This window comes from Drosophila ananassae, chromosome 3R (assembly GCF_017639315.1).
Source record: "Drosophila ananassae strain 14024-0371.13 chromosome 3R, ASM1763931v2, whole genome shotgun sequence".
Lineage (NCBI taxonomy): Eukaryota > Metazoa > Arthropoda > Insecta > Diptera > Drosophilidae > Drosophila > Drosophila ananassae.
In genome coordinates, this window is record NC_057930.1 from 23,777,282 (window position 1) to 23,799,920 (window position 22,639).

The window sequence follows — 22,639 nt, forward strand, 5'->3', positions numbered from 1 at the left end:
CATATCTTTGCAGACATGTTAATTCTCTTTCCATTTAATTGATCGAAATTGCAATTTAAATTGCACCTGCCACTGCCTCTGACTGACTCCGATTGCATGTGGAACAGTCGTCTTTTCTGGCATGAATTTTCTGTGATTTGGGTATCAAGTGGAAATCAGATTTCATTTCTAGCGTTTAGGGCTGGTCAGCCTTATTGTGAATGGGTGTGCGTCTCGTTTTTGAATTGCAAATTGCGGACTCCCCCAGTTCATGCCTCACATGTGCAAGGGTGTCCGAGGAGGGCCTGGGGATTGGGGGTAGCACTGGGACATGGCGATTTCTACCCATTGCATGCCAGTCGAGCATTGGAGCTTTGTAAATGTCCTGCTGTTAGCGCTCCTTGCGCTTTTGTGCAGCTCACCATTTCAAGCTCCATAATTCCTTGGTAATTAAGAGCCCGTCTACCTGCAGGTTAATTCAGGTAGAGGTAGGTGGTGGTAGAGAACTTTTTTGTTTTCTTATAGAAAACATTGTGGCTAACTTAGAGTTGGCTTTCTTTGCCCGGCTTGACAATTAAAACTTAATTAAAATTGCATGCACTTTAACCTTCGCCATGAACTTTCATTGCTTTTAATTACAATATATTTATATGCGCTTGGCATGACTTTCGCGCCCATTCGGCGGGATTGTATAATCGTTTTGGCCATAACCGAATGAGACATTAGTTGCCTGGAAAGTGTTATTAGTTGGGTTTTGGGGGACATCTTTGGGATGTGATAATTACTAGTTGAACCTTAATTTACAGTAAGACCTCTTTAGTAAAAAATGGTATTTAGACATGTTACTATTTCACTAAATAAATATAGAAATCATAAACATTTATTTAAATAATTTAATTGGCGGGAACAGACCCATTAACAGATTACTGTTGCTTAACAGCCATGTTAAATATGTCATCCCTTAAATAAATACCATCTCTACGCACAAGATGTAAACAAATTCTGTAGACGGCCTGACAACCCTAGCCTTGTTTACAATTTTTGCGGCTGCCGCATGCAAACAAAAAGTTAATATAAAAGTAATTCAACCAGCAGAACCAGCCACAGTTTTACATGAGCTGCCCGGGACAGAGCCACGCGTCCGGAGGCCCAAGAAGTGCAAGCGGCCATCGAAAAGTTTCAGCAGAAATCGGGAGTTCGCAGCCAAATTCTTGGCGTGACTGCAGCGCATTAAATCACCGGAGTCAGCAAGAACCGGAAGTGCAGCGCGAAACGAGCAACTGGTGGCCACTGCAATGGAGGTTTATGCCTGGGTAGGAAGCCTGGGCAGTAGTAGAAGACCGAAGTCTCCAAGACCGAAGTGCAAGATACCCTTTGTGACAAATAATTAAAAAAAATAAAACCCAAATAAGATTTCTTCTAAACTTCCATACATTTTTATGTAGGAAGAGATTAAGAAATGATTTACTTAAAAAAATGTTTCTATCAGTAGATCTTGTATATATCATAACACCACATTGACTTATCCTAAACTTGTTTAGTAAATGATATTTTTATTACATCGGTATTTTGTTAACCCCCTTGTATAAATCTAATACTCTTTAAAAGTGTGTAAAAACAGAGACATCGCCGCTAGAAATTTGAATTGCAAATTAATGAGTGATTTCCTTTGGTTGCCTTTTGTTTTTCGTCCTGTCCCCAGGGTGCCAATTCTCACGGCCAGCTCGGCCTTGGCTTTGAGTCCGAATTGTGTATGACACCACAGCGGGTGGCCAGGTGCTCCTTCTCCGCCCCCCTGGTTCGGTGCATTCGCGGCGGTGGTGGCCACGTCCTCATCCTCGACTCCAATGGAAGAGTACATGCCTGCGGCTGGAACAATCGGGGCCAACTGGGTCTGGACTCCACTGAGGAGTGCCATAACGAGTTCAAAATGATACCCACAGAGTACTTTGGAGTAAGAACATAAATCATATTTCAGATTATCCAAACAGATTTAAATATTATCCGTTTGTTTTCACTTTTAGGAAGTACCTGTGGACATTATCAGCTGTGGCTGGGACATATCGGGAGCCATTACCTTGACCAAAAGGCTGTACGTTTGGGGCTCGAACGCCTTTCAGCAACTAGGAATTTGTCAGCGGGGTTTCATGGCCGTCCGGAGACCCATGCCCGTAAAGCTCCCGAGGGAGGAGCTTGTCCATCGGATTAGTTTTGGACTGAGACACTGTGCTGTTCTGACACAAGACAATAAGATCTATGTGTTTGGGAGGCTGAGGATTATGGATCCACCCCCCATCGAACTGGATATCACGGCCACCTGCCTGCACCGCTGCAACACCATGAAGATCCAGGCCCACAACCCCAACGAGCTGAAGATAGTTTCCCTTTCCAGTGGCCAGAACCACATGCTTCTGAAGTGTGTCGATCTCAGTGAAGCCGGAAAGGGCAGTACAAAAAGAATCCTAACCCTTGGAGACAACAAGTTTGGTCAATCGAATGCGTTTCAATTTGAGGAGGATGTCCGCCAATTAGCCGTTGGCTGGACCCACAATGCCGCGGTTCTGAGAAACAATGAGATTCTACTATGGGGTCGTAATTGCTATGGTCAGTTGGGAATAGGGTCCTTCAGTGACCAACAGGCCATACCCTCTCCCATGCGCCTTAAATTCTCTGAGGATTCCCATCCAGCCAGAATCCATATGGGAGCAGAGCACGGATTGCTGAGGACCACGACCGGAGAGGTCTACACTTGGGGATGGAACGAGCATGGAAATTGCGGAAATAACAGCACCGAAAATTTGTAAGAACCAAGGAGACAGTAATTAGGTTTTTTAAAGTAATGTTTAAGTTTAATTTCTTAAAACTTTTAAAAACTTGTCAGTTAAAAGCTGAGCTCATAATTTTTAGGTTTATGAATTTCAAATTTTTTAAAAATTTAATCTAAAATCGATAAATTTAATCCGATATTTTTCCAGATGCACCCCTACCCTCGTGGAGCTTCCTGGCGCCGCGAAGTTGGCCGGAGCTGGAGCTGGCTTCTGTTACGCCATTACAGAGACGGATTCTGTTAACTGACTTCCGCCAGCCTACGCTACTTCCGCTACGCTTGCGCTTTTAACCTGTCCGGCCTTGTTGAAATAATTGTATTAAATTTTGTAAACGTTGTTCAAATAAAGTGATTATTGTTTTTTTGTTTAAAAAACATGAGTAACTTCGCAGGTGGGTATTTAAATTAAAGAAAAAGCTTCTAGTTATTCCCCAAAACGAAAAACGGCCAGTGTGCCCAGTTTTGTACTTCAATTGTCAGAAAAAAGTCAAACACGTGCACATTTGGACTCTAGTTTTCGGCAGAAAGCTTCCAGCAAAAAAAAATTAAAAAGAAAATTGAATCAACTGTTTATGATTTAAGCGTAAATCAAAGCTTAAATATCATTTGTAAACAAACAGAGCGAGAAGTGAGCACTGTTTGGGTTCGTATCTGGTTACTCCCTATTTCCACATGCTGGGGATTTTTTCAATTTGTCACCGGCCAGTGAGCCGTGATTGGAGCAAGTAGAAGGTCTACCCGAATAAAAACTCTCTAAATTTAACTAGATTTTAGATTTTCCTTCAAGGATTTAGAGAAAAGTATGTCCGAGAGTAGCAAGACCCAGTTGTCAATGGATGAACTCGACACCACTGAGAATTCGGCTGCCAGTCAAGGTAAGAATTAAATACGTTAGAAAGGCTTAATTTTTTGTGAAAATACTCCTTGGGTATTCTCCTCCTCCAGGCAACATATCCAGGGAACTGGCCCACAAAATCTGGCGGGTGACTCCCAGTGATATTTCGCTGGGTATTCCGGAACCCACCGTCCCAACATACCCCTTCATCGGAGGTGTCGACTGGGGATCAGGGGGATCGTCCAGCAGCAAGCATCCTGCGAATGACGCGGCCACCGCCTTCATAAGTGAGGTGGAACGGGCTCTGTACGCCGACAGTACTGGATATCCGGAGAATGGCACCCCCAACTACTTCAAGGCTGCCGAAAACTACGCGATTTATGGTGACAATTTTCTCGACTTTCCCAAAGACACATCCACTTGTTTTGCGGGTCTAGGATCGACTGGTAGATCGACCTCCAACCCGCCTCCGGGATTCGAGCGATCCGCCCGATCGTCGGCCCTCTACGAACGCAGACAGACACCATCCCAGGCAGGATCGGCGTCCACTCCTAACTTTTCAGGGGTAAGAAACAATAAGAAAGTAAAATCTATAAAAGAAACTCAATATTTTTGTATAATTTTAATTTTATTTGAATTGAATAACTTATATGTTTTATTTTCTGCAGAAAATAGTGATTATTTTGGAGGCAAAATCAAAATAATATTAAATGATTGCATGTTTTGATCGATTTATGATTTAATTTTGAGATTTTAAAGTTGTTTTTTAGCTGATTTTTATATAAATTTTATCCCACCGCAAGGCTGGTAAAATATTAATGTTTATTAGTTTAAAACCAATGCCCGTTGCAGCATCAACATCAACAATATCGGCAGCAGTCGCAGCAACAGCAACAGCGTCACACAGGCACCGACTGCAATAACAATAACCATAACGCCAACACCAACACCAACCCCAACCCCAACCCCAACCCCAACCACAACCACAATCCCAACAGCAGAATCTCAGGAAGCAACATTAATGAGATCCCGTTTCCTCAGATCTATCATCAGTTGTTCAGCCAATCGCCTTCGCAGGCCCAGTCGAGTTCCTCGCACCACCAGCACCCGAACCACTCGCACAACCAGCAACATTCGGGAGCGTCTCAATCTCCGCAGCAGCAGCACCACCACCAGCAACACCATCAGCAACGGGGTGGAGGAGGAGCAGCCAGTGGCGGAGACCACCTTGGCGGACATCCGCCCACCAACGAAATAAGCTTGTCGCAGTTGTACCAGCAACTAATGGCCCGTAATCTGCGAACCAATCACCTACACCAACACCAGCAGCAACAGCAGCAAACCAACTCGAATGCGGCGGCCGCTGCCATGATCTATGCCAATCTGGAGCTCCAGCAGCAGATGCAGCTGCGTCAGTTGCAATTGCAGCAACTGCACCAGCAGCAACAGCAACATTCTCGCTTGCCGAGGGGCATTTACGGAGGCAACAACGGCCAAGGAACCGGAGGAGCTGTGCCCCCCACTGGTGGCAAGGAACCTCCAACTGGCAATCATAAATAAGGTCAGACAGTCAAATAACAATTACAAAATTCTTTGTCCCAATTAGTTTTTAAATTAATCTAAATTACTAATCATAATTCATTCAATCTCTTTAATTACTTTAAAACTTTTGGTGTAAAAAAATTTTAAATATGTCTATTTTTTAAAAAGAAAATGCATTATATGTAATTATATTCATTAATTTTAAACTGATAAATTATAATTAAGAAAGAGAATACCGACTCAAAACTTCAAAATCAAATTACTTTTAATTAATTTTAATTTTCTCTACAATTTATACAATTTTTTTTAAATTATTGAATGTAATACAATTTTAAAACATAAAATCAAATATTATACTTGACTGAAATTAAAACTGAACTAAAAACATATTATTTAAACAGCAGGTGCTATGCCAATTCTTTTATTCTCCACATCGAACACTGAGTAGTTGTCCCTCATGAAAACATCGCCCAGAATCCAATAGGTCAGACCCCGCATATCCATGAATCCCGACAAGCAAATGTCCTCGTAGACAATCACATAGGTTTGGGGCTTTATGTAGAATACCTTATCCTCGATGCCGATCTCTGCATTAGGGAGCTTTTCAATTTCTAAGCAATTAACCGTCCAGAGATCGTAGGTCGAATCGTATTGGGCTCCGATGGCCTCATTGAGATGGACTATATCGGCGGCAGGACCCGCGATCAGGGAAGTGCCAGAGTCCAAGATAGCCTTGCATCCCAATGGGCAGCGCTTTGTATCCGAGTCATGAATGCCGATAAAGTCCATGTGGAAGGTCCAGTACTTGTCCTCGGTTACGTTTGTGTAGGTCAGTGGACCGTAGTGGAGGCTGGAGTTGGTGCCGCCGAGGATCAGTGAGCCACCGTCGCTGGAGCCGCTTTTCATGTAGAACGAGAATACCGGTTGCTTCAGCAAATTTTGGGCAATCATGTTCTGGACTATGGGCGTCGACTTGGTGCGGGAGAGCGCGGGAAATGCCATTCCACATATCCCATCGAAAACCGAGCAGGTCGTAGAGCTATTGACGAATCCCAAGCCCTGATTTTCAATCTTCAGATCCCCTATGGTAAGCACATCCGAGTGGACCATTCCCTTGACCGATCCACTTCCGTAGGTAATGCTAAAAGGACGGTTCATCCGACGGAAATGTTTGGACTTTGATTCCTGGAACACGCTGTTGCCGCAGGTCTTCTTGCAAAATGTACAATGACGACTGGGCACCCAGCAGTCCGAGGAGCCCGTGTCGAACTGTACAGTGAACTCCTGGCCATCGATGTTGATGACCCCGTAGATGTTTGTGTCGTAGGAGTTCACTAGGGCCTCGGCAATCACAGCACCACCACTGCCATCACCACTTTCTTCCACCGCGTTAACCGTACGAAGTGGCGTAAACCCGAATTTACTTCTCAACTCATTCCGATCGATCCTGAGTTGTTTTAGATGTGGAAACTTTTGGGTTCGACGACTACGCTTTTTTAAACTGAACCTATGTATTTTGGCGGAGACCAAGGCAATCAGGCAGACGAGTAGGATAATCACACGTAAATCCATGGCCAGTTACTGGTTTTATTTTCACTGCAAGTGGCAGTATTTATAGTTCTCCAACTTTATCAATTGCACTCTTATTTATTGGCATTCACACGTAAAGTCAGCCACTGAAACATGCCACTGGAACTATGTGATTTGTGGGTAATATTATTAATTCATTGAAACCACTTCAGTCGCTTTCAAAGGGGTAAGGAATTTATTAATACAAAATACAAAAAGTTATAATATACACATATTAAAATGTTATCTCTGCAGTATTTGTAGTTCGTAGTTGTTTTAAATTAATAAAATTGAAATTTTCTTATAGTTATGGTTAGAAATCTGTAAGAAAAACTGTGGTATATTAATAACAGAGAGATTCAAAGATCAATGCAGTGCTGGGGCAAGTCCGAGCATATTGTAGCCCAAATCGTAGACTGTGTAGTAAGCACCCATGAAAGGTTCGCCGAGAATAATGAAATCAAGGCCCTCTAAGCTCGTAAAGCTCGAAACACACGTATTACCATATCGGAGCACATAATCACTTGACTTTAGTGGAAAATCCTTGCGTCCAATGTTAAAGATTATGTCCGGGAAGTTGGGGATTTTGGCACAGTCCACTAAAAATACGCCGTTGGTTTCTTTCGGGTTCAGTACCTCCAATATCTGGTTGACTTTGGTTAGGGCATTTTGGGGAATCACCATCAGAGAGGTGCCCACATCGAGTATGGCCTCGCATTTGTTGCAAAAGTTTGTGCCATTTATGTCGGCACTGCCCATTGTGAATTGCCAATAGCCCTGGGTGGAGACCGGTACGTAGGTCAAACATCCTCTAAAAAGACCCGAATCGATGCCTCCTAAAATAAGCTCACCACCGGTAATGGCACTTGTGCCGTTTCTGTTGAGATAAATGGAGAAGACTGGCTTCTTGATGAGGCCTTGTTGGATTAAATTATAAAACGGTGGGGTTACCCCGCCAATGGATATCTCGGAATAGGCCAGGCCCAGAAGGCCATCATAGGGGGCGTTGAGGAAGGGGTTCTCCGGTTCCTCAGTGATCTCGGCAAATACTTGATTCTTGATGGGCAAACCCGCTATCGTCACTGTGTCCTGGGACAGGAAACCGGATAGAGCCACTGAACCCCCCGAATTGGAGCCATAGTCAATGTTAAAGTTCGTATTATTTGCCACAAATGTGCTGGATGCCGCGGAATTGTACTTGTTGTGATTGGCACAGGTCCTATCAGTGGCTGGACACTTAATGGATGGCACCCAAAGATTCGAGGATCCTGTATCTATCAGCAGAGTAAACTTCTGGGGCGGATTGCCTATCTCCACAGCTACAGAATAAGCCGTATTGTAATAATTGCTCAGGCTGGCAGCACTAGATCCTGCGTCCTGGGTCTTTGATTTCAAAGGAGCTTCCGTCGCTGAGAGTACTTTCGTGCTCTTCACATTATGTTTTACCGACAAGGACTTGAGTTCGTGTTCCACATTTTGATGACTAGACTGAGGATTTTTGTGTATCCCAACCTTGAGGCGCTTGCGGGCCTCCACTTTGGAGGCTAGGAGAACCACCAATGCCATCCAAAACACCAGCTTACAACACTTCGACTTGACCATCGTGGTCGGACTTTTCGTTTATGACCTGAGGCCTATTCAGTCACGTATTTATAGCTCTACACCTCGGCTTGCTTCACTCAGATAAATGGAGCTCTGCAGCTGAGTGGCTCAATCGCCTCACACCATCCAAGAATTTCACACGCGATAAACCCAACAGTTCTTAATTTGGGGGGTGTTCCCAAAACCAAAAAAGACGGAATAACTAATTGGGAAAATGTCAGAAAAACTAAAATGACTTTAGAAAACTTTCGAGCTTTGCAGCGGAAAACTTTGCAGCGGCAGAGGTTTCCAATAGCGTAGTCGTCTCTCTCTGAATAAGAGGCGGGGAAGTCCTTCGAAAGCAAGGTTTTTTTTTGAATATTTTTTTTTATATTTTTATTTTTATTGCATTTAAATTTTGTATTTTACAATTTTCTAGCGTAGTGGCGGATAATGTGCCTGATAATCATCCTACGCAGGCTAAGATTCTCGATGTCGGAGTAATCAGCGAGGGACAGTTCAGAGTCGTCGGCGGTGGAGTCCTCAGCAAGGATGTAGTGACGGATGATGTGCATGGCAATCCTCCTGCGAAGGCTGAGGTTCTCAACGGAGGAGTCATTGTCGGGGGACAATTCGGAGTCGTCGGCGGAAGAGTCCTCAGCGAGGACGTAGTGACGGATGATGTGCCAGGCAATCCTTCGGCGAAGGCTCAGGTTCTCAACAGCGGAGTCATGATCGGCGGACAGTTCGGAATCATCGGCGGAGGAGTCCTCAGCGAGGATGTAGTGACGGATGATGTGCCAAGCAATCTTACGGCGAAGGCTCAAGTTCTCAACAGCGGAGTCATGATCGGCCGACAGCTCAGAGTCGTCAGCGGAGGAGTCCTCAGCGAGGACGTAGTGACGGATGATGTGCCAAGCAATCCTCCTGCGAAGGCTGAGGTTCTCAACAGCGGAGTCATCAACAGGGCTCAGTTCGGAGTCAACGGCGGGAGAGTTCTCCGTCTCCATGATCATCATGGGGAGGGCGCGGCGAAGGACCCCCATGGCGACTCTGCGCGCCACATGGTGCTCCACAGCCCGGCGGACGTCGTGGTGGTGCTCCTCCCGACGTGCCTCCACACTGAAGACGGCGAAGATGGCCAACAGAACTAGGAACTTGAACATTTTTCGTTAGATATTTCTCGGCTAGACCAGGAAATCAACTGAGGAATAACTTGTTCCCCTGACTATTTATACGATTTCTCCAGGTTAGATATTTTGATTATCATACACCTGGATGAAATGGGCCGGACATAGATATAACATTAGTGAGCAATTCAAAGCCGCAAAGTCCGGTCAACGGCATTTTGAAAAAAAATCGATGTCGGTAAGTTTCGTGCACAATAAACTCAGGATTAAGGGCAAGTTCTTTGATTTTTTGATAACGCCTGGCTTACGGCAAAAAGTTGTTTGGCCCTTATCATTTTAGTTAATATTAGTTTATAGAAACTCAAGTTCCCAAGTTTTTAGTAATTATGGAAAAATGTAATTGTTCGTTTTATTCCACCCCCAAAGCAGCATTACTAAGAATAATATTCTATAAAGTTTGTTTTCAACTTATTAAACTAATAAATTGATCCTTTAATTTTTTTTCTTGCAGTCGTGTTTTGATGTTTTGATTGCTTTTGAATCGAAATACAAATCGTTTGCCGTATTCCGCTCCAAAATCGGATGAAAATTGACAAAGATACAGCGATTGTTTATGGCCATTTGTTAATAACCGAATTTTGCAAGGGGTTCCATCGGAAAATTTTAAAAAATAGCGATCAAAAATTTTGCCCTAATGTTTTGATGTAGATTGATTTGGAATCGAAATACAAATCGTTTGCCGTACTCCGCTCCAGAATCGGATGAAAATTGACTAAGATACAGCGATTGTTTGGGGCCATTTGTTAATAACCGAATTTTGCAAGGGGTTCCATCGGAAAATTTTTAAAAATAGCGATAAAAAATTTTGCCCTCATGTTTTGATGTAGATTGATTTGGAATCGAAATACAAATCGTTTGCCGTACTCCGCTCCAGAATCGGATGAAAATTGACTAAGATACAGCGATTGTTTGGGGCCATTTGTTAATAACCGAATTTTACAAGGGGTTCCATCGGAAAATTTTGAAAAATAGCGATCAAAAATTTTGCCCTCATTAATAACCGAATTTTGCAAGGAGTGTTAAAGGTAATGTTTAAGGTATGCCTTTCATTATTATGCATATTTGAAATTACATAAAGTACTATGTACTAAAACTTTAAATCAATGATCATATTATATAAAATTTGAAAACATTTTTGATATTTTGGAATCATATTTTTATATTTTTATTTCATTGCATTTATATTTTGTATTTTACAATTTTCTAGCGTAGTGGCGGATAATGTGCCTGATAATCATCCTACGCAGGCTAAGGTTCTCGATATCGGAGTCATCAGCGAGGGACAGTTCAGAGTCGGCGGCGGTGGAGTCCTCAGCAAGGATGTAGTGACGGATGATGTGCATGGCAATCCTCCTGCGAAGGCTGAGGTTCTCAACAGAGGAGTCATTGTCGGGGGACAATTCGGAGTCGTCGGCGGAAGAGTCCTCAGCGAGGACGTAGTGACGGATGATGTGCCAGGCAATCCTTCGGCGAAGGCTCAGGTTCTCAACAGCGGAGTCATGATCGGCGGACAGTTCGGAATCATCGGCGGAGGAGTCCTCAGCGAGGATGTAGTGACGGATGATGTGCCAAGCAATCTTACGGCGAAGGCTCAAGTTCTCAACAGCGGAGTCATGATCGGCCGACAGCTCAGAGTCGTCAGCGGAGGAGTCCTCAGCGAGGACGTAGTGACGGATGATGTGCCAAGCAATCCTCCTGCGAAGGCTGAGGTTCTCAACAGCGGAGTCATCAACAGGGCTCAGTTCGGAGTCAACGGCGGGAGAGTTCTCCGTCTCCATGATCATCATGGGGAGGGCGCGGCGAAGGACCCCCATGGCGACTCTGCGGGCCACATGGTGCTCCACAGCCCGGCGGACGTCGTGGTGGTGCTCCTCCCGACGTGCCTCCACACTGAAGACGGCGAAGATGGCCAACAGAACTAGGAACTTGAACATTTTTCGTTAGATATTTCTCGGCTAGACCAGGAAATCAACTGAGGAATAACTTGTTCCCCTGACTATTTATACGATTTCTCCAGGTTAGATATTTTGATTATCATACACCTGGATGAAATGGGCCGGACATAGATATAACATTAGTGAGCAATTCAAAGCCGCAAAGTCCGGTCAACGGCATTTTGAAAAAAAATCGATGTCGGTAAGTTTCGTGCACAATAAACTCAGGATTAAGGGCAAGTTCTTTGATTTTTTGATAACGCCTGGCTTACGGCAAAAAGATTTTTGGCCCTTATCATTTTAGTTAATATTAGTTTATAGAAACTCAAGTTCCCAAGTTTTTAGTAATTATGGAAAAATGTAATTGTTCGTTTTATTCCACCCCCAAAGCAGCATTACTAAGAATAATATTCTATAAAGTTGGTTTTCAACTTATTAAACTAATAAATTGATCGTTTAATTTTTTTTCTCAATCTTGCAGTCGTGTTTTGACGTTTTGATTGATTTGAAATCGAAACACAAATCGTTTGCCGCATTCCGCTCCAGAATCGGATGAAAATTGACAAAGATACAGCGATTGTTTGGGGCCATTTGTTAATAACCGAATTTTGCAAGGGGTTCCATCGGAAAATTTTAAAAAATAGCGATCAAAAATTTGGCCCTCATGTTTTGATGTAGATTGATTTGGAATCGAAACACAAATCGTTTGCCGCATTCTGCTCCAGAATCGGATGAAAATTGACAAAGATACATCGATTGTTTGGGGCCATTTGTTAATAACCGAATTTTGCAAGGGGTTCCATCGGAAAATTTTAAAAAATAGCGATAAAAAATTTTGCCCTCATGTTTTGATGTAGATTGATTTGGAATCGAAATACAAATCGTTTGCCGTACTCCGCTCCAGAATCGGATGAAAATTGACTAAGATACAGCGATTGTTTGGGGCCATTTGTTAATAACCGAATTTTACAAGGGGTTCCATCGGAAAATTTTGAAAAATAGCGATCAAAAATTTTGCCCTCATTAATAACCGAATTTTGCAAGGAGTGTTAAAGGTAATGTTTAAGGTATGCCTTTCATTATTATACATATTTGAAATTACATAAAGTACTATATACTAAAACTTTAAATCAATGATCATATTCTATAAAATTTGAAAACATTTTTGATATTTTGGAATCATATTTTTATATTTTTATTTTCATTGCATTTATATTTCTATTTTACAATTTTCTAGCGTAGTGGCGGATAATGTGCCTGATAATCATCCTACGCAGGCTAAGGTTCTCGATATCGGAGTCATCAGCGAGGGACAGTTCAGAGTCGGCGGCGGTGGAGTCCTCAGCAAGGATGTAGTGACGGATGATGTGCATGGCAATCCTCCTGCGAAGGCTGAGGTTCTCAACAGAGGAGTCATTGTCGGGGGACAATTCGGAGTCGTCGGCGGAAGAGTCCTCAGCGAGGACGTAGTGACGGATGATGTGCCAGGCAATCCTTCGGCGAAGGCTCAGGTTCTCAACAGCGGAGTCATGATCGGCGGACAGTTCGGAATCATCGGCGGGGGAGTCCTCAGCGAGGATGTAGTGACGGATGATGTGCCAAGCAATCTTACGGCGAAGGCTCAAGTTCTCAACAGCGGAGTCATGATCGGCCGACAGTTCAGAGTCGTCAGCGGAGGAGTCCTCAGCGAGGACGTAGTGACGGATGATGTGCCAAGCAATCCTCCTGCGAAGGCTGAGGTTCTCAACAGCGGAGTCATCAACAGGGCTCAGTTCGGAGTCCACGGCGGGAGAGTTCTCCGTCTCCATGATCATCATGGGGAGGGCGCGGCGAAGGACCCCCATGGCGACTCTGCGGGCCACATGGTGCTCCACAGCCCGGCGGACGTCGTGGTGGTGCTCCTCCCGACGTGCCTCTACACTGAAGACGGCGAAGATGGCCAACAGAACTAGGAACTTGAACATTTTTCGTTAGATATTTCTCGGCTAGACCAGGAAATCAACTGAAGAATAACTTGTTCCCCTGACTATTTATACGATTCCTCCAGGTTGGTCATTTTAATTATCAAACACCTGGATAAATTGTGCCGGACATAGATATAGTATATGTAAGTAATACAAAGCCGCAAGATCCGGTAAAATATCAATAAGTCCGTTAGTTTCTTTTAAATTCATTTCAAGATTACGGGAATGTTTTTAAGTGGTTGATAAATGCTCAGAGATTATATTTGGTATTTCCATATACTTTACCAGCAACGATTTTGAAGATAGCAGAGCCAAACTATTTGAATATTAAACACGAAATATGCTTAATTGGAAAAATTATCGACATAGAATTTAATTTAAAATTTTATTTAATTTTTTTATTTAGAAAGGAATATTGTTAGGAATCTAGGTGGTCTAAAATTTCAATAAACGTGTAAATATTTTAACCTACTTAATTTTAAACCAATTTGCTTGAAGATGAAGATTCTAGGTACAATATTCGTGGGTCCCAAAAAGGAAACAATATATTTTATATTTTGTTGTTAGGAGCGTAGTTCTTGGTTTTCACTAAATTTCACTTCTAAGCTAAAACATTATTGAATATTTTGTGTCTTTTATATATTCAAGGTGCCGATATATATGTACCTGTTTACAAAATTTTGTCGACCTATTCTTCAGAAGCACCATTTATTGCCATTTAAAAAAAGACATATTTGAATATTAATATAGCTCTCTTTATTTTTGTATACACATATTTTACGATCACCTTTTAAACGGTGTTATCAATATCCATTCAAAAGTCCGGTTGGACTCTGCTCCGTTGCCTGCGGTTCGTGCCTCCACACTGAAGACGGCGAAGATGACCAAATGGACTAGATAATTGAACATGTTGATAAGAAGTACTGAAACTGATCTTTTTATAGCTTTTTATACTTTTTTTCAGATAAATTTGGTAAATTTGCAATAATTTCTTATCACAATATTTTAATAAACGCAGCTGGCATACAAGTTATTTTCTTACAACGTAAGATTCAAGTTGCAAATAAAATAAGTACTGAAGTAGAGGAATTTATTACAAAACTGTTGTATTATGTATTTGAAGACAAATGTTTACAAAACAATATAATACAAAACAATAAAAGATCTTAAGAAATAATAGCATTCTTACAGGCTGAAAAAGTCATTAAAATGCATTTATTCTGCTGGTAAAAAATCTGCAACGATATCTTAAATCTTTTTAGAGTCTAAATTTAGACTATTAAATCTATTAAACCTATACAACTTTAACTACTTTAGTTTTAGTTTCTTACTAAAACATACTTACTTTCATTTTAGAATGAATAACACAAACGTTATATTATTTTAGCAGTATAAAATATTAATCATTTATTTTTTTATTTTTGAATTCAGTTTTTTAAGTCGTTAATAAAAGAATGAATATTATAGGTCGAATCGAATCCAACTCCGAGGATATCTAAGCCTGGAAGACATCGCCGCCCAGGATCCAGAAGTCGGTGCCAATGTAGGTGAAGGTGGAGGTGCAGCTGGTGACCTTGCCCTCGGTGGTGCTCTCGATGTACACGGAGGAGGGAACCTCGTAGTTGGTGCCTCCGATGGTGAAGGTGATCACGGGCAGAGACTTCACGGAGGAGCACTGGACGTAGTACTCTCCATCGACGAAGACGGCGCCAATCAGCTTGTTGATCTGGGCGTAGGCTTCGGCGGGAGCCACCAGCAGGGAAGTAGCGTCGGCGAAGGAGATGGCCTTCACGGGGCCGGACACCACGGTGTTGTCCAGGCTGATTTGGCTCACGCTAAGTTCCTTAAGTTCACCATCCTCGACGGACGAGTCATCTGAGTCAGCTGAGTGGTAAACAGCGGTACCGTTCTGGTAGTTGACAACGTCGCCCACCCAGTGTCTGATCTCATGCTTGATCACATGGATGGCAACCTTCTTGGCAATGTGGCGGGCAATGCGTGCCTTCCTGCCGGCCTGGGCAGCCAGGACCAAACCCAAGATGGTGAAAAGAACCAACCACTTCATGTTTAGGGAGTATGTGTTTAGCTTAGTCGGAAATTGGACTGAAGAAAAGAAAACAGACACACCTTTTTATATAAAAGCGCCAGGTTGAAACTGACCCTAAAATGATTACAAAGCACATTGATAAAAAGTTCCGAATAAAGGTATATAATTGATCGATAGTCTAAAGAGATTTCAGACAATTTTTCCATTCATTGATAACATATCTATTATATTTATATAATTTTATCAGGTATTTAAAAATGTTTATGAAAATTAAAGGAAACAGGGGTTTAATTTGAAGGTTAAGAAACAGCTTAAGTAATATTTTTTCCATTTCTGATAAATATTTTTAAGTGCAGGAGGCTCTTTATTTGAAACTTTTATTAAAAAATTATGTTTTTTTAATTTTGGTCGATGGTTAAAATGTTCAATATTTAAAATTTTGTAGTCCAAGTTTAATACTATAATAATAATTGCGGGTTATCTATTTCATAGTTTTTAGCAAAAAGTTAAAGATTCCATAGCACTGTTTTAAAACCTGTTAAGTAGAATATTATTTACATTTTAATATGTATACTATATCAATATTTATTTACAGCCAAGTTGTTTTCCAAATTGAAAGGCGGAAAGAGTCTGCATTTAACGGATAAAGGTGTTTGGGCCCTTTGGATAATAAGCCAGATGATCGTGTGGGTGCTTCTGAAACCGTAAGTAGGATCATAGGCTTCGTATGCAGCCACTGCCACTTCCAGGGACTCCTGAGTCAACATATCTCCGAATTTTGACCAGTACGATAGGTGGCTTAAGGCCATTACCATCAGAACCAAGTACTCAGCTGCTACTTTAGGGTCGTGCCAAAAAACCATGGCTTCGAAGACCGACAGCGAAATTAGTAAGAAATTGACGATCAGTTGCATGGTAAAGGCTCCATTGAAGACCTCATTTGAACGGTCAGTAATGCTGGAAAAATTATTGAAAATAATAAACCGTTTTTTATCTATTATATAGATGTTCCAACCTGATAATCCGCTGGTGGAACTTGGCAAAATCATATACTTCGTCGGCCAACAGACTGGCATTTCCATTACAACGTTCTTGAACAATACGTAGCTCCATACAAAGGGTCTTCAGGTCAGAAGTCAATTCGGAATATATGGTAACAGACAGTTGTTCGGCAAATAGTGTCCAAATCAACGCGTACAGCATAATGCAACTTTGAGAAACAAAAATAATGATATGACATATCGGATGCTTGGATGGATCGTGCAAATCAAATGGATAGGCCACGTGGAATGGTAGATTTTGGGATTCCAACCAAAAAGGTGCCGAGATCATTATCATGATGAAAGAAACAATCAGAAATAACCACAGTGCCATTAGGCCAGAAAGCAACAAAAATATCCATCGTTTCATATATCGGATATCCTCCAGACCAGGACCTTTTCTTTCCCGTCGATTGCACTTCTCCAGGCTTTCAATTACCTCGTCGATATCATCCGCATAAATGGTAAACCATACCATTTTAAAGTATATGTAAAAAGTCTGAAATAAGGAAATTTTTTATAAAGTAAGTAATTAGGTTAACGTTGATTTGTCGCACTGATATAGTATAGGCCATATCCTGACCCAAGCGCACAATGTCGTCAAGGGACTCCAATATACCATAGCCCAAGGATGCCAAACTAATTGTTATCTGAAACAAGAAAAAATAATGCCAGGCCACCATCAAAGGCTGATGACGCTTTTCAGCGCTCATGTAGAAACCCATGGCTCTTTAATATAAATATAATTTTAGTGGGATTGTTTTGAAAATTTGAAATATTGTCATACATACTTCATTTGACCACGATTAAAATATGCGAAAGTGTGTGAAGGTTTCTCCAAGGAGTTCCTTAGAATTAACCATCCTTCGTGAAATGGACCCAAAAGATTTTTAAAGAAAATCACTTTCACTTCCATTTATAAACCAATCTGCAGCACATTCAAACTAAGACTGTTTTGAATTTATAGGCTCAGCGTTTTTATACATTTATGTTTATTACAGTAATTCCGTTGGGGAAAATTGACACCTGCTTCCTATTAAAAATTCGCACGTGCAAATAATTTCAGAAAGTTTAATCATTAGCAATTACTCTCTAGTTATTATTATCTTAAAGATGTTTTCAATAAATTATGGATGCATGTATTTATTTAATAATATTTTTAATATTTTATCAGGTGATCTCCGGTGAATATGTGGGCGAACTTCTAAAACCTCTTATAATGAAATAATACAATTTGTGAGACTAGTGCATCATGAAATAGTTTCATTTAATAATAATATTTTAATTAAACAAAATTTAGACTTAATAAGTCTACTCCATTGTTTGCATCAGAAAGGTAAAAATTCTATAGCACTGATTTAGGACCTGAAGAATAAAAAACTTGTTTAAAGAATTAATATATATAATTTTTACTTACAGCCAAATTATTGACCAAATTAAACGGCGGCAAGAATCTGCTGGCAATGGCCAATGGTTTTTGTGCCCTAAGGATTATTAGTCCCAACCTCTGGTGGACACTTTTATTGCCTCTAGTTGGATCGTACGCTTCGTAGGCAGCCACTGCCACTTCCATGGATTCTTGGGACAGGAAATCGCCGAACTTTGACCAGCAGGAGAGGTGTCCCAGAGCCATGACTATCAGGACCATGTACTCGGCAACCACTTCGCTGTCGTGCCTGGAAACCATAGCCTCAAATCCTGCCAAGGAAATTAGTAGGAAATTCACCACTAGCTGCATAGTCAATGCACCATTAAAAACTTGGTTGGCTCGGTCAACAAGGCTGTAATGATATAGCATTCTATTATTATATCCTGTTATAGGTATCATCAGTATTTAGACTAACCAGATTATCTGCTGATGAAATAAAGCTAACCGATTTACTTCTCTATCAAACAGGACGTTACTAGAGCCACAGTATAGGTGCAGAGACCGCAGCTCAATACACAGGACCTTCAGAGAAGAAGTTAACTCAACGTAAATTGAACCGGACAGAAATTCACCAAAAACTATCCAGATTAAGCTGTAAATCGTGATATAACCTTGAGATATAAAAACAAGGGCGTGCGTGATTGGGTGCTTTGATGGATTGTGCAATTCGAATGGATAGGCCACGTGGAAGGGCAGCTTCTGAGACTCCACCCAAAATGGCGTTGAAACCATAATAAGGTTGAAAGAGGTGACCAAGAATAACCATGTTCCCATTAGGGCAGCAGGAACTAGAAAGTGCCATCGTTTTATCGACAGAATTTCCTTCTGAACTGGACTTTTTGTTTCCCATCTATAAAACTTTTCCAGATCATCGATAATTTGATCGATTTTATCGGCATTAATCCAAAAGTGAATCATTTTAAACATTACAAAAAAAAACTGAAATTGAAAATGTTAATGAAAAATGAAATGCCATATTTTTTATCTTACTGCTATTGTAAAGGCGAGATCCCTACCAAGGAGTACAATGTCATCTAGGGACTCAAATAGTCCATAGCAAAAAGATATCATGGTCACCGACATCATAGCGACGAAAAAGTAATTCCAAGCCAGCAGGAATCGCTTACAATGTGCCTCAGAGTTCATGTAGAATCCAAATGCTCTTTGAAGGTAAAATTCTAACATCAACATATTTACTTTTGTAATCACGAGGAACCAACTTCATTTGATCGCGGTCCAAATAGGCGATGGTGTGCGATGGAGTCCTCTGGGGGTCTTTAAAACAAATCCATGCCTCAATAAGTACGCCTGAGAGGCTCCTAAAATGCTCCTTAATCAACATTGTTAGCAACTTGTCCGATTTAATTCTAGTCCTGTTGAAATGCCAACTGTAACTGAGTACATTCTTATAATGCATTCAATTAAATAAACATATAAGACCTTATTACTCATTACTGCAACAGGGTACGAGAAATTAGCAGCTGCTCCTCATTACAAATTCTCATAGGCTTTGTAATAACTTAGCTATTACTTCTTTAGCAATCATAGACGGTTGTTTTCTTGTCTTTATTATATCAATAGTATATCTATAGTCTGATTTTTAAAAGTCTTCATATTTTTAAATTTACGACAATTTTTTTTTTGGTAAGATCCCTCTTTAAGAGTAACCTTAGGTAACTTCTTAGGATCCTTAATATTACAATTTTAAAAAAGAAATGGTTCTTTAAATTATTTATTTCATTGTTTGCATCAAAAAGGTAAAGATTCTATAGCACTGATTAAGGACCTGCAAAGTAAAATATTTAAAAACGGTATATAATTTATAAATTAAAGTATACTTACAGCCAAGTTGTTGACCAAGGTAAAAGGCGGTAAGATTCTGCTTTTGATGGACAGAGGCTTCTGTGCCCTTAGAATTATAAGCCCCAACCGTTGGTGGACACTTTTGTCGCCCCTTGTTGGGTCATAGGCATCGTAGGCAGCCACTGCCACTTCCATGGACTCTTGGGACAGAAGATCCCCGAACTTGGACCAGCAAGAGAGGTGGCTCAGGGCCATAACCATCAAGACCAAGTACTCGGCAACCACTTCGTGGTCGTGCCTGGAAACCATTGCTTCAAATCCCGACAGGGAAATCAGTAGGAAAATCACCATCAGTTGCATTGTTAAGGCGCCATTGAAAATTTCGTTGGATCTGTCAACAAGGCTACAATATATAATATACAATTATTATTCCTTAATATAACTTTTACTAATTTTTTGACTAACCAAATTATCTGCTGATGAAACAAAGCTAACCGATTAACTTCCTTGTCCAGCATAACATCATCACATCCACAGTATTGGTTCAAGAAGCGCAGCTGGAGACACAGGATCTTTAAGTCGGATGTCAACTCAAAGAATATTGAACCAGCCAGCACGTCAGCAAGAACTACCCAGATTAAGCTATAAAATGTAATGCAACCATGGGATGCAAAAATAAGAGCGTGTGCGATTGGGTGCTTGGATGGATTGTGCAAATCGAAAGGATAGGCCACGTGGAAGGGCAGTTTCTGGGACTCCACCCAAAAAGGCGTTGAAATCATTATAAAAGTGAAAGAGATGACCAAAATTAACCAGGCTCCCATTACGGCAGCGGGAAGCAGCAAGTGCCATCTTTTAATTGAAACAACTTCATTCCGAACAGGTCCTTTTGTTTCCCATCGATAGCACCTTTCCAGGCCATTGATCAATTTATCGATTTCGTCAACTTGAACAGAGAAGTGGATCATTTTAAATATTTCAAAAAATATCTGAAACTCAATGAAAATTTAAATTAAACATTCTTTATATTGCATTGTAGTTTATCGCACTGCTATTATAAAAGCGAGGTCCCGGCCAAGGAGAACTATGTCATCCAGCGACTCAAAAAGTCCATATGTAAAGGATGCCATGTTCATCATCATTTGGAACATGAAAAAATAATTCCAGGCCAACAGCAAAGGCTTGCGACGTTCCTCAGAGTTCATGTAGAATCCAAATGCTCTTTAAAAGTACTTTTATTTTGATACATTCTTTTGCCTTAAGAGTTTCGCGAAACAAACTTCATTTGGGCTCGGTCGAAGTAGGCGACGGTGTGCGACGGACTCCTGTGAGGGTCCTTGAAAACTATCAATGCTTCAATAAATATCCCCATTAGGTTTTTGAAATTCTCCTTAATCGTCATTTTTTATATTTTGTCCGACTTTAATCCAGTTCCCTTGCTAGACTGATTACAACTGCGTATTTATTGCTTTTTCATATATGTACAAGTTGTGTCTCATAATTATAATTGCTGTACAAGAAATAAGCAGCTGCTTTTTGTTCCAAGTTCGCATAGAATAATATCAAGGAATATATTATATAATAATATTTTTTCATGAAAGGGGTTGGCTTTCTGCCGTGGAGTAGTCGATTATCAATTTAGCAAATACTAATGTGGAGGTTTTAAAGGACATTAAAAAATGGAGACGGTAATCATGTATGCTCTATTCAATATTTATTTTCGTTTAATACTCATTGTCATTTAATGGGCGTAGATTTCGTTAACCTTGTTCACGAAGTGCTCGTGCTCGAAAGAAAAGTCATCATCAATTTCGGAATCGTTCATCCAGTCACCAAGTTCCTCGGAGCTGAAGTCCAGATCCTGGTCGGGGAAGTCGTTGACATCCAGGAACATAGCACGGAGTCCTGCCTTCAGGACGTGCAGGGCAACCTTCTTGGCAATGTGGCGGATTAGCTTCTTGCGAGCCTCGTGCCTGGCCTTCTTGGCAGCTTCCTCAGCGGGAGTAGGCTGAGCCTTGTGCTTCTCCTCGTGGTGGCGGTGGTGACGGGCCTCAACGCTGAGGACAATCACGCACAGGACGGCTAACAGGATCACGAACTTGGACATCTTTGCTGGAGGTGTTCTCAAAACTTAGTCTGAAACTTGACTGAAGATACCCTCGACCAATGGTCAGTTTTTATAGGGTCAGTCAGTGTATTATCGAACCAATTAATAAAGATACCGGACAACGGAATTCCCTTGCATTAATTGGATTTAACCCAAGAATTCTCGTTCATGTCGGTGGTGCTATGATATTTATCGTTTTTGTAAGCCATTACTTTTAATTAAGACATTTAATTATTGGAATTTAATATGCGTTGAAGTATGCACATATCTTATTAATTGAAATCACCGAATACTGTGGGTCAACTATTTTTTCTATTATTTTAAAATAAATAAATTTTCTATTTCAAATAAATTTAAAAACAATTATCGTTATCGGAAAACTAGAAATCATTATATTCGAAAATACCTTTTTACATCCGAAGCAAGAACCCCTGATGTCGTAGAATTATCTTTAACAGAAAGGAATTAGAAAATTTATTTGCAAGCTTTCTTGTAAGTAATTCAATTATGATGCTTGCAAGCTTGAATTTAGTTTAATTTCTTATTTAAATAATAATCAAGAAATAGTTTATTTCTTTTTATTCAGAAATATTTGCATAAATATTTCAAAAAAATTCGTGTATAGGATTGTGAAAAAGTAAAAAAAATGCAAAGCAGTAAATAAAAAATAACATTTCTTCGGGTATATACAGAAGAATGTGTCGATTTCGTGTCATAAAATGAATAATCATAAAACTCTAAACAGCTAACGAACGAAATAATAGCTCAATTAATAATAAAACCAATAGATAT

The 22,639-nt window shown here is 40.7% G+C and overlaps 7 protein-coding genes across 10 annotated transcripts; 2 read left to right on the plus strand and 5 right to left on the minus strand.

Moving 5' to 3' along the window:
* Window positions 1-967: 967 nt before the first annotated feature.
* Window positions 968-3,181, plus strand: LOC6497540 (secretion-regulating guanine nucleotide exchange factor). The gene is made up of 4 exons (XM_001961842.4): window positions 968-1,292; window positions 1,682-1,933; window positions 2,004-2,779; window positions 2,955-3,181. The coding sequence occupies exons 1-4, from the start codon at window positions 1,275-1,277 to the stop codon at window positions 3,052-3,054; spliced, it is 1,146 nt and encodes a 381-aa protein (XP_001961878.1). The 5' UTR covers window positions 968-1,274; the 3' UTR covers window positions 3,055-3,181.
* LOC6497541 (endochitinase A) lies at window positions 3,069-5,246 on the plus strand. Of its 4 annotated transcripts, none has more exons than XM_032451624.2 (4): window positions 3,069-3,198; window positions 3,574-3,681; window positions 3,752-4,206; window positions 4,471-5,246. In XM_032451624.2, exons 1-4 carry the CDS (start codon window positions 3,183-3,185, stop codon window positions 4,897-4,899), a joined length of 1,008 nt encoding a protein of 335 aa, XP_032307515.1. In that variant the 5' UTR covers window positions 3,069-3,182; the 3' UTR covers window positions 4,900-5,246. The 4 variants fall into 4 exon arrangements, with proteins under 4 accessions (XP_032307515.1, XP_032307511.1, XP_032307513.1 ...); XM_032451620.2 differs by having other exon boundaries at window positions 4,494-5,246; XM_032451622.2 differs by lacking the exon at window positions 3,069-3,198 and adding an exon at window positions 3,282-3,538 and having other exon boundaries at window positions 3,594-3,681; window positions 4,494-5,246.
* A 32-nt stretch (window positions 5,247-5,278) lies between these two features.
* LOC6498008 (aspartic proteinase) lies at window positions 5,279-6,770 on the minus strand. The gene has a single exon (XM_001961840.4). The coding sequence runs from the start codon at window positions 6,753-6,755 to the stop codon at window positions 5,577-5,579; it is 1,179 nt and encodes a 392-aa protein (XP_001961876.1). The 5' UTR covers window positions 6,756-6,770; the 3' UTR covers window positions 5,279-5,576.
* Window positions 6,771-6,925: 155 nt separating this feature from the next.
* Window positions 6,926-8,369, minus strand: LOC6498007 (lysosomal aspartic protease). Its single transcript, XM_001961839.3, has one exon. It carries the CDS (start codon window positions 8,352-8,354, stop codon window positions 7,119-7,121), a length of 1,236 nt encoding a protein of 411 aa, XP_001961875.1. The 5' UTR covers window positions 8,355-8,369; the 3' UTR covers window positions 6,926-7,118.
* Window positions 8,370-15,891: 7,522 nt separating this feature from the next.
* Window positions 15,892-17,441, minus strand: LOC26515362 (odorant receptor 65a). Its single transcript, XM_032451547.2, has 4 exons — window positions 17,300-17,441; window positions 16,484-17,237; window positions 16,062-16,425; window positions 15,892-16,003 (listed from the first exon to the last, which is right to left on the minus strand). Exons 2-4 carry the CDS (start codon window positions 16,984-16,986, stop codon window positions 15,950-15,952), a joined length of 921 nt encoding a protein of 306 aa, XP_032307438.2. The 5' UTR covers window positions 16,987-17,237; window positions 17,300-17,441; the 3' UTR covers window positions 15,892-15,949.
* A 252-nt stretch (window positions 17,442-17,693) lies between these two features.
* On the minus strand, window positions 17,694-19,391 carry LOC116654915 (odorant receptor 65a-like). Its single transcript, XM_044716006.1, has 4 exons — window positions 19,158-19,391; window positions 18,353-19,099; window positions 17,926-18,289; window positions 17,694-17,873 (listed from the first exon to the last, which is right to left on the minus strand). The coding sequence occupies exons 2-4, from the start codon at window positions 18,862-18,864 to the stop codon at window positions 17,820-17,822; spliced, it is 930 nt and encodes a 309-aa protein (XP_044571941.1). The 5' UTR covers window positions 18,865-19,099; window positions 19,158-19,391; the 3' UTR covers window positions 17,694-17,819.
* Window positions 19,392-19,664: 273 nt separating this feature from the next.
* LOC6498002 (odorant receptor 65a-like) lies at window positions 19,665-21,418 on the minus strand. The gene is made up of 3 exons (XM_032451549.2): window positions 20,790-21,418; window positions 20,206-20,729; window positions 19,665-20,143 (listed from the first exon to the last, which is right to left on the minus strand). The coding sequence occupies exons 1-3, from the start codon at window positions 20,943-20,945 to the stop codon at window positions 19,765-19,767; spliced, it is 1,059 nt and encodes a 352-aa protein (XP_032307440.1). The 5' UTR covers window positions 20,946-21,418; the 3' UTR covers window positions 19,665-19,764.
* Window positions 21,419-22,639: the final 1,221 nt, after the last annotated feature.

Bases quoted from the DNA above. Each gene is read 5' to 3' on its own strand.
- LOC6497540 (XM_001961842.4), top strand. The intron at 1,934-2,003 runs GTAAGAACATAA...TTTCACTTTTAG, and splicing joins TACCCACAGAGTACTTTGGA to GAAGTACCTGTGGACATTAT. The intron at 2,780-2,954 runs GTAAGAACCAAG...ATATTTTTCCAG, and splicing joins AATAACAGCACCGAAAATTT to ATGCACCCCTACCCTCGTGG.
- LOC6497541 (XM_032451620.2), top strand. The intron at 3,682-3,751 runs GTAAGAATTAAA...CTCCTCCTCCAG, and splicing joins GAATTCGGCTGCCAGTCAAG to GCAACATATCCAGGGAACTG. The intron at 4,207-4,493 runs GTAAGAAACAAT...TGCCCGTTGCAG, and splicing joins CCACTCCTAACTTTTCAGGG to CATCAACATCAACAATATCG.
- LOC6498008 (XM_001961840.4), bottom strand. From the start codon at position 6,755: ATGGATTTACGTGTGATTATCCTACTCGTCTGCCTGATTGCCTTGGTC.
- LOC6498007 (XM_001961839.3), bottom strand. From the start codon at position 8,354: ATGGTCAAGTCGAAGTGTTGTAAGCTGGTGTTTTGGATGGCATTGGTG.
- LOC26515362 (XM_032451547.2), bottom strand. From the start codon at position 16,986: ATGGTATGGTTTACCATTTATGCGGATGATATCGACGAGGTAATTGAA. The intron at 16,426-16,483 runs GTTGGAACATCT...TAATTTTTCCAG, and splicing joins TTCCACCAGCGGATTATCAG to CATTACTGACCGTTCAAATG. The intron at 16,004-16,061 runs GTAAATAAATAT...TCTACTTAACAG, and splicing joins ATTTGGAAAACAACTTGGCT to GTTTTAAAACAGTGCTATGG.
- LOC116654915 (XM_044716006.1), bottom strand. From the start codon at position 18,864: ATGTTTAAAATGATTCACTTTTGGATTAATGCCGATAAAATCGATCAA. The intron at 18,290-18,352 runs GTTAGTCTAAAT...ATATCATTACAG, and splicing joins TTTCATCAGCAGATAATCTG to CCTTGTTGACCGAGCCAACC. The intron at 17,874-17,925 runs GTAAGTAAAAAT...TTTATTCTTCAG, and splicing joins ATTTGGTCAATAATTTGGCT to GTCCTAAATCAGTGCTATAG.
- LOC6498002 (XM_032451549.2), bottom strand. From the start codon at position 20,945: ATGAACTCTGAGGAACGTCGCAAGCCTTTGCTGTTGGCCTGGAATTAT. The intron at 20,730-20,789 runs GTGCGATAAACT...ATTGAGTTTCAG, and splicing joins ACCTCGCTTTTATAATAGCA to ATATTTTTTGAAATATTTAA. The intron at 20,144-20,205 runs GTTAGTCAAAAA...TATATATTGTAG, and splicing joins TTTCATCAGCAGATAATTTG to CCTTGTTGACAGATCCAACG.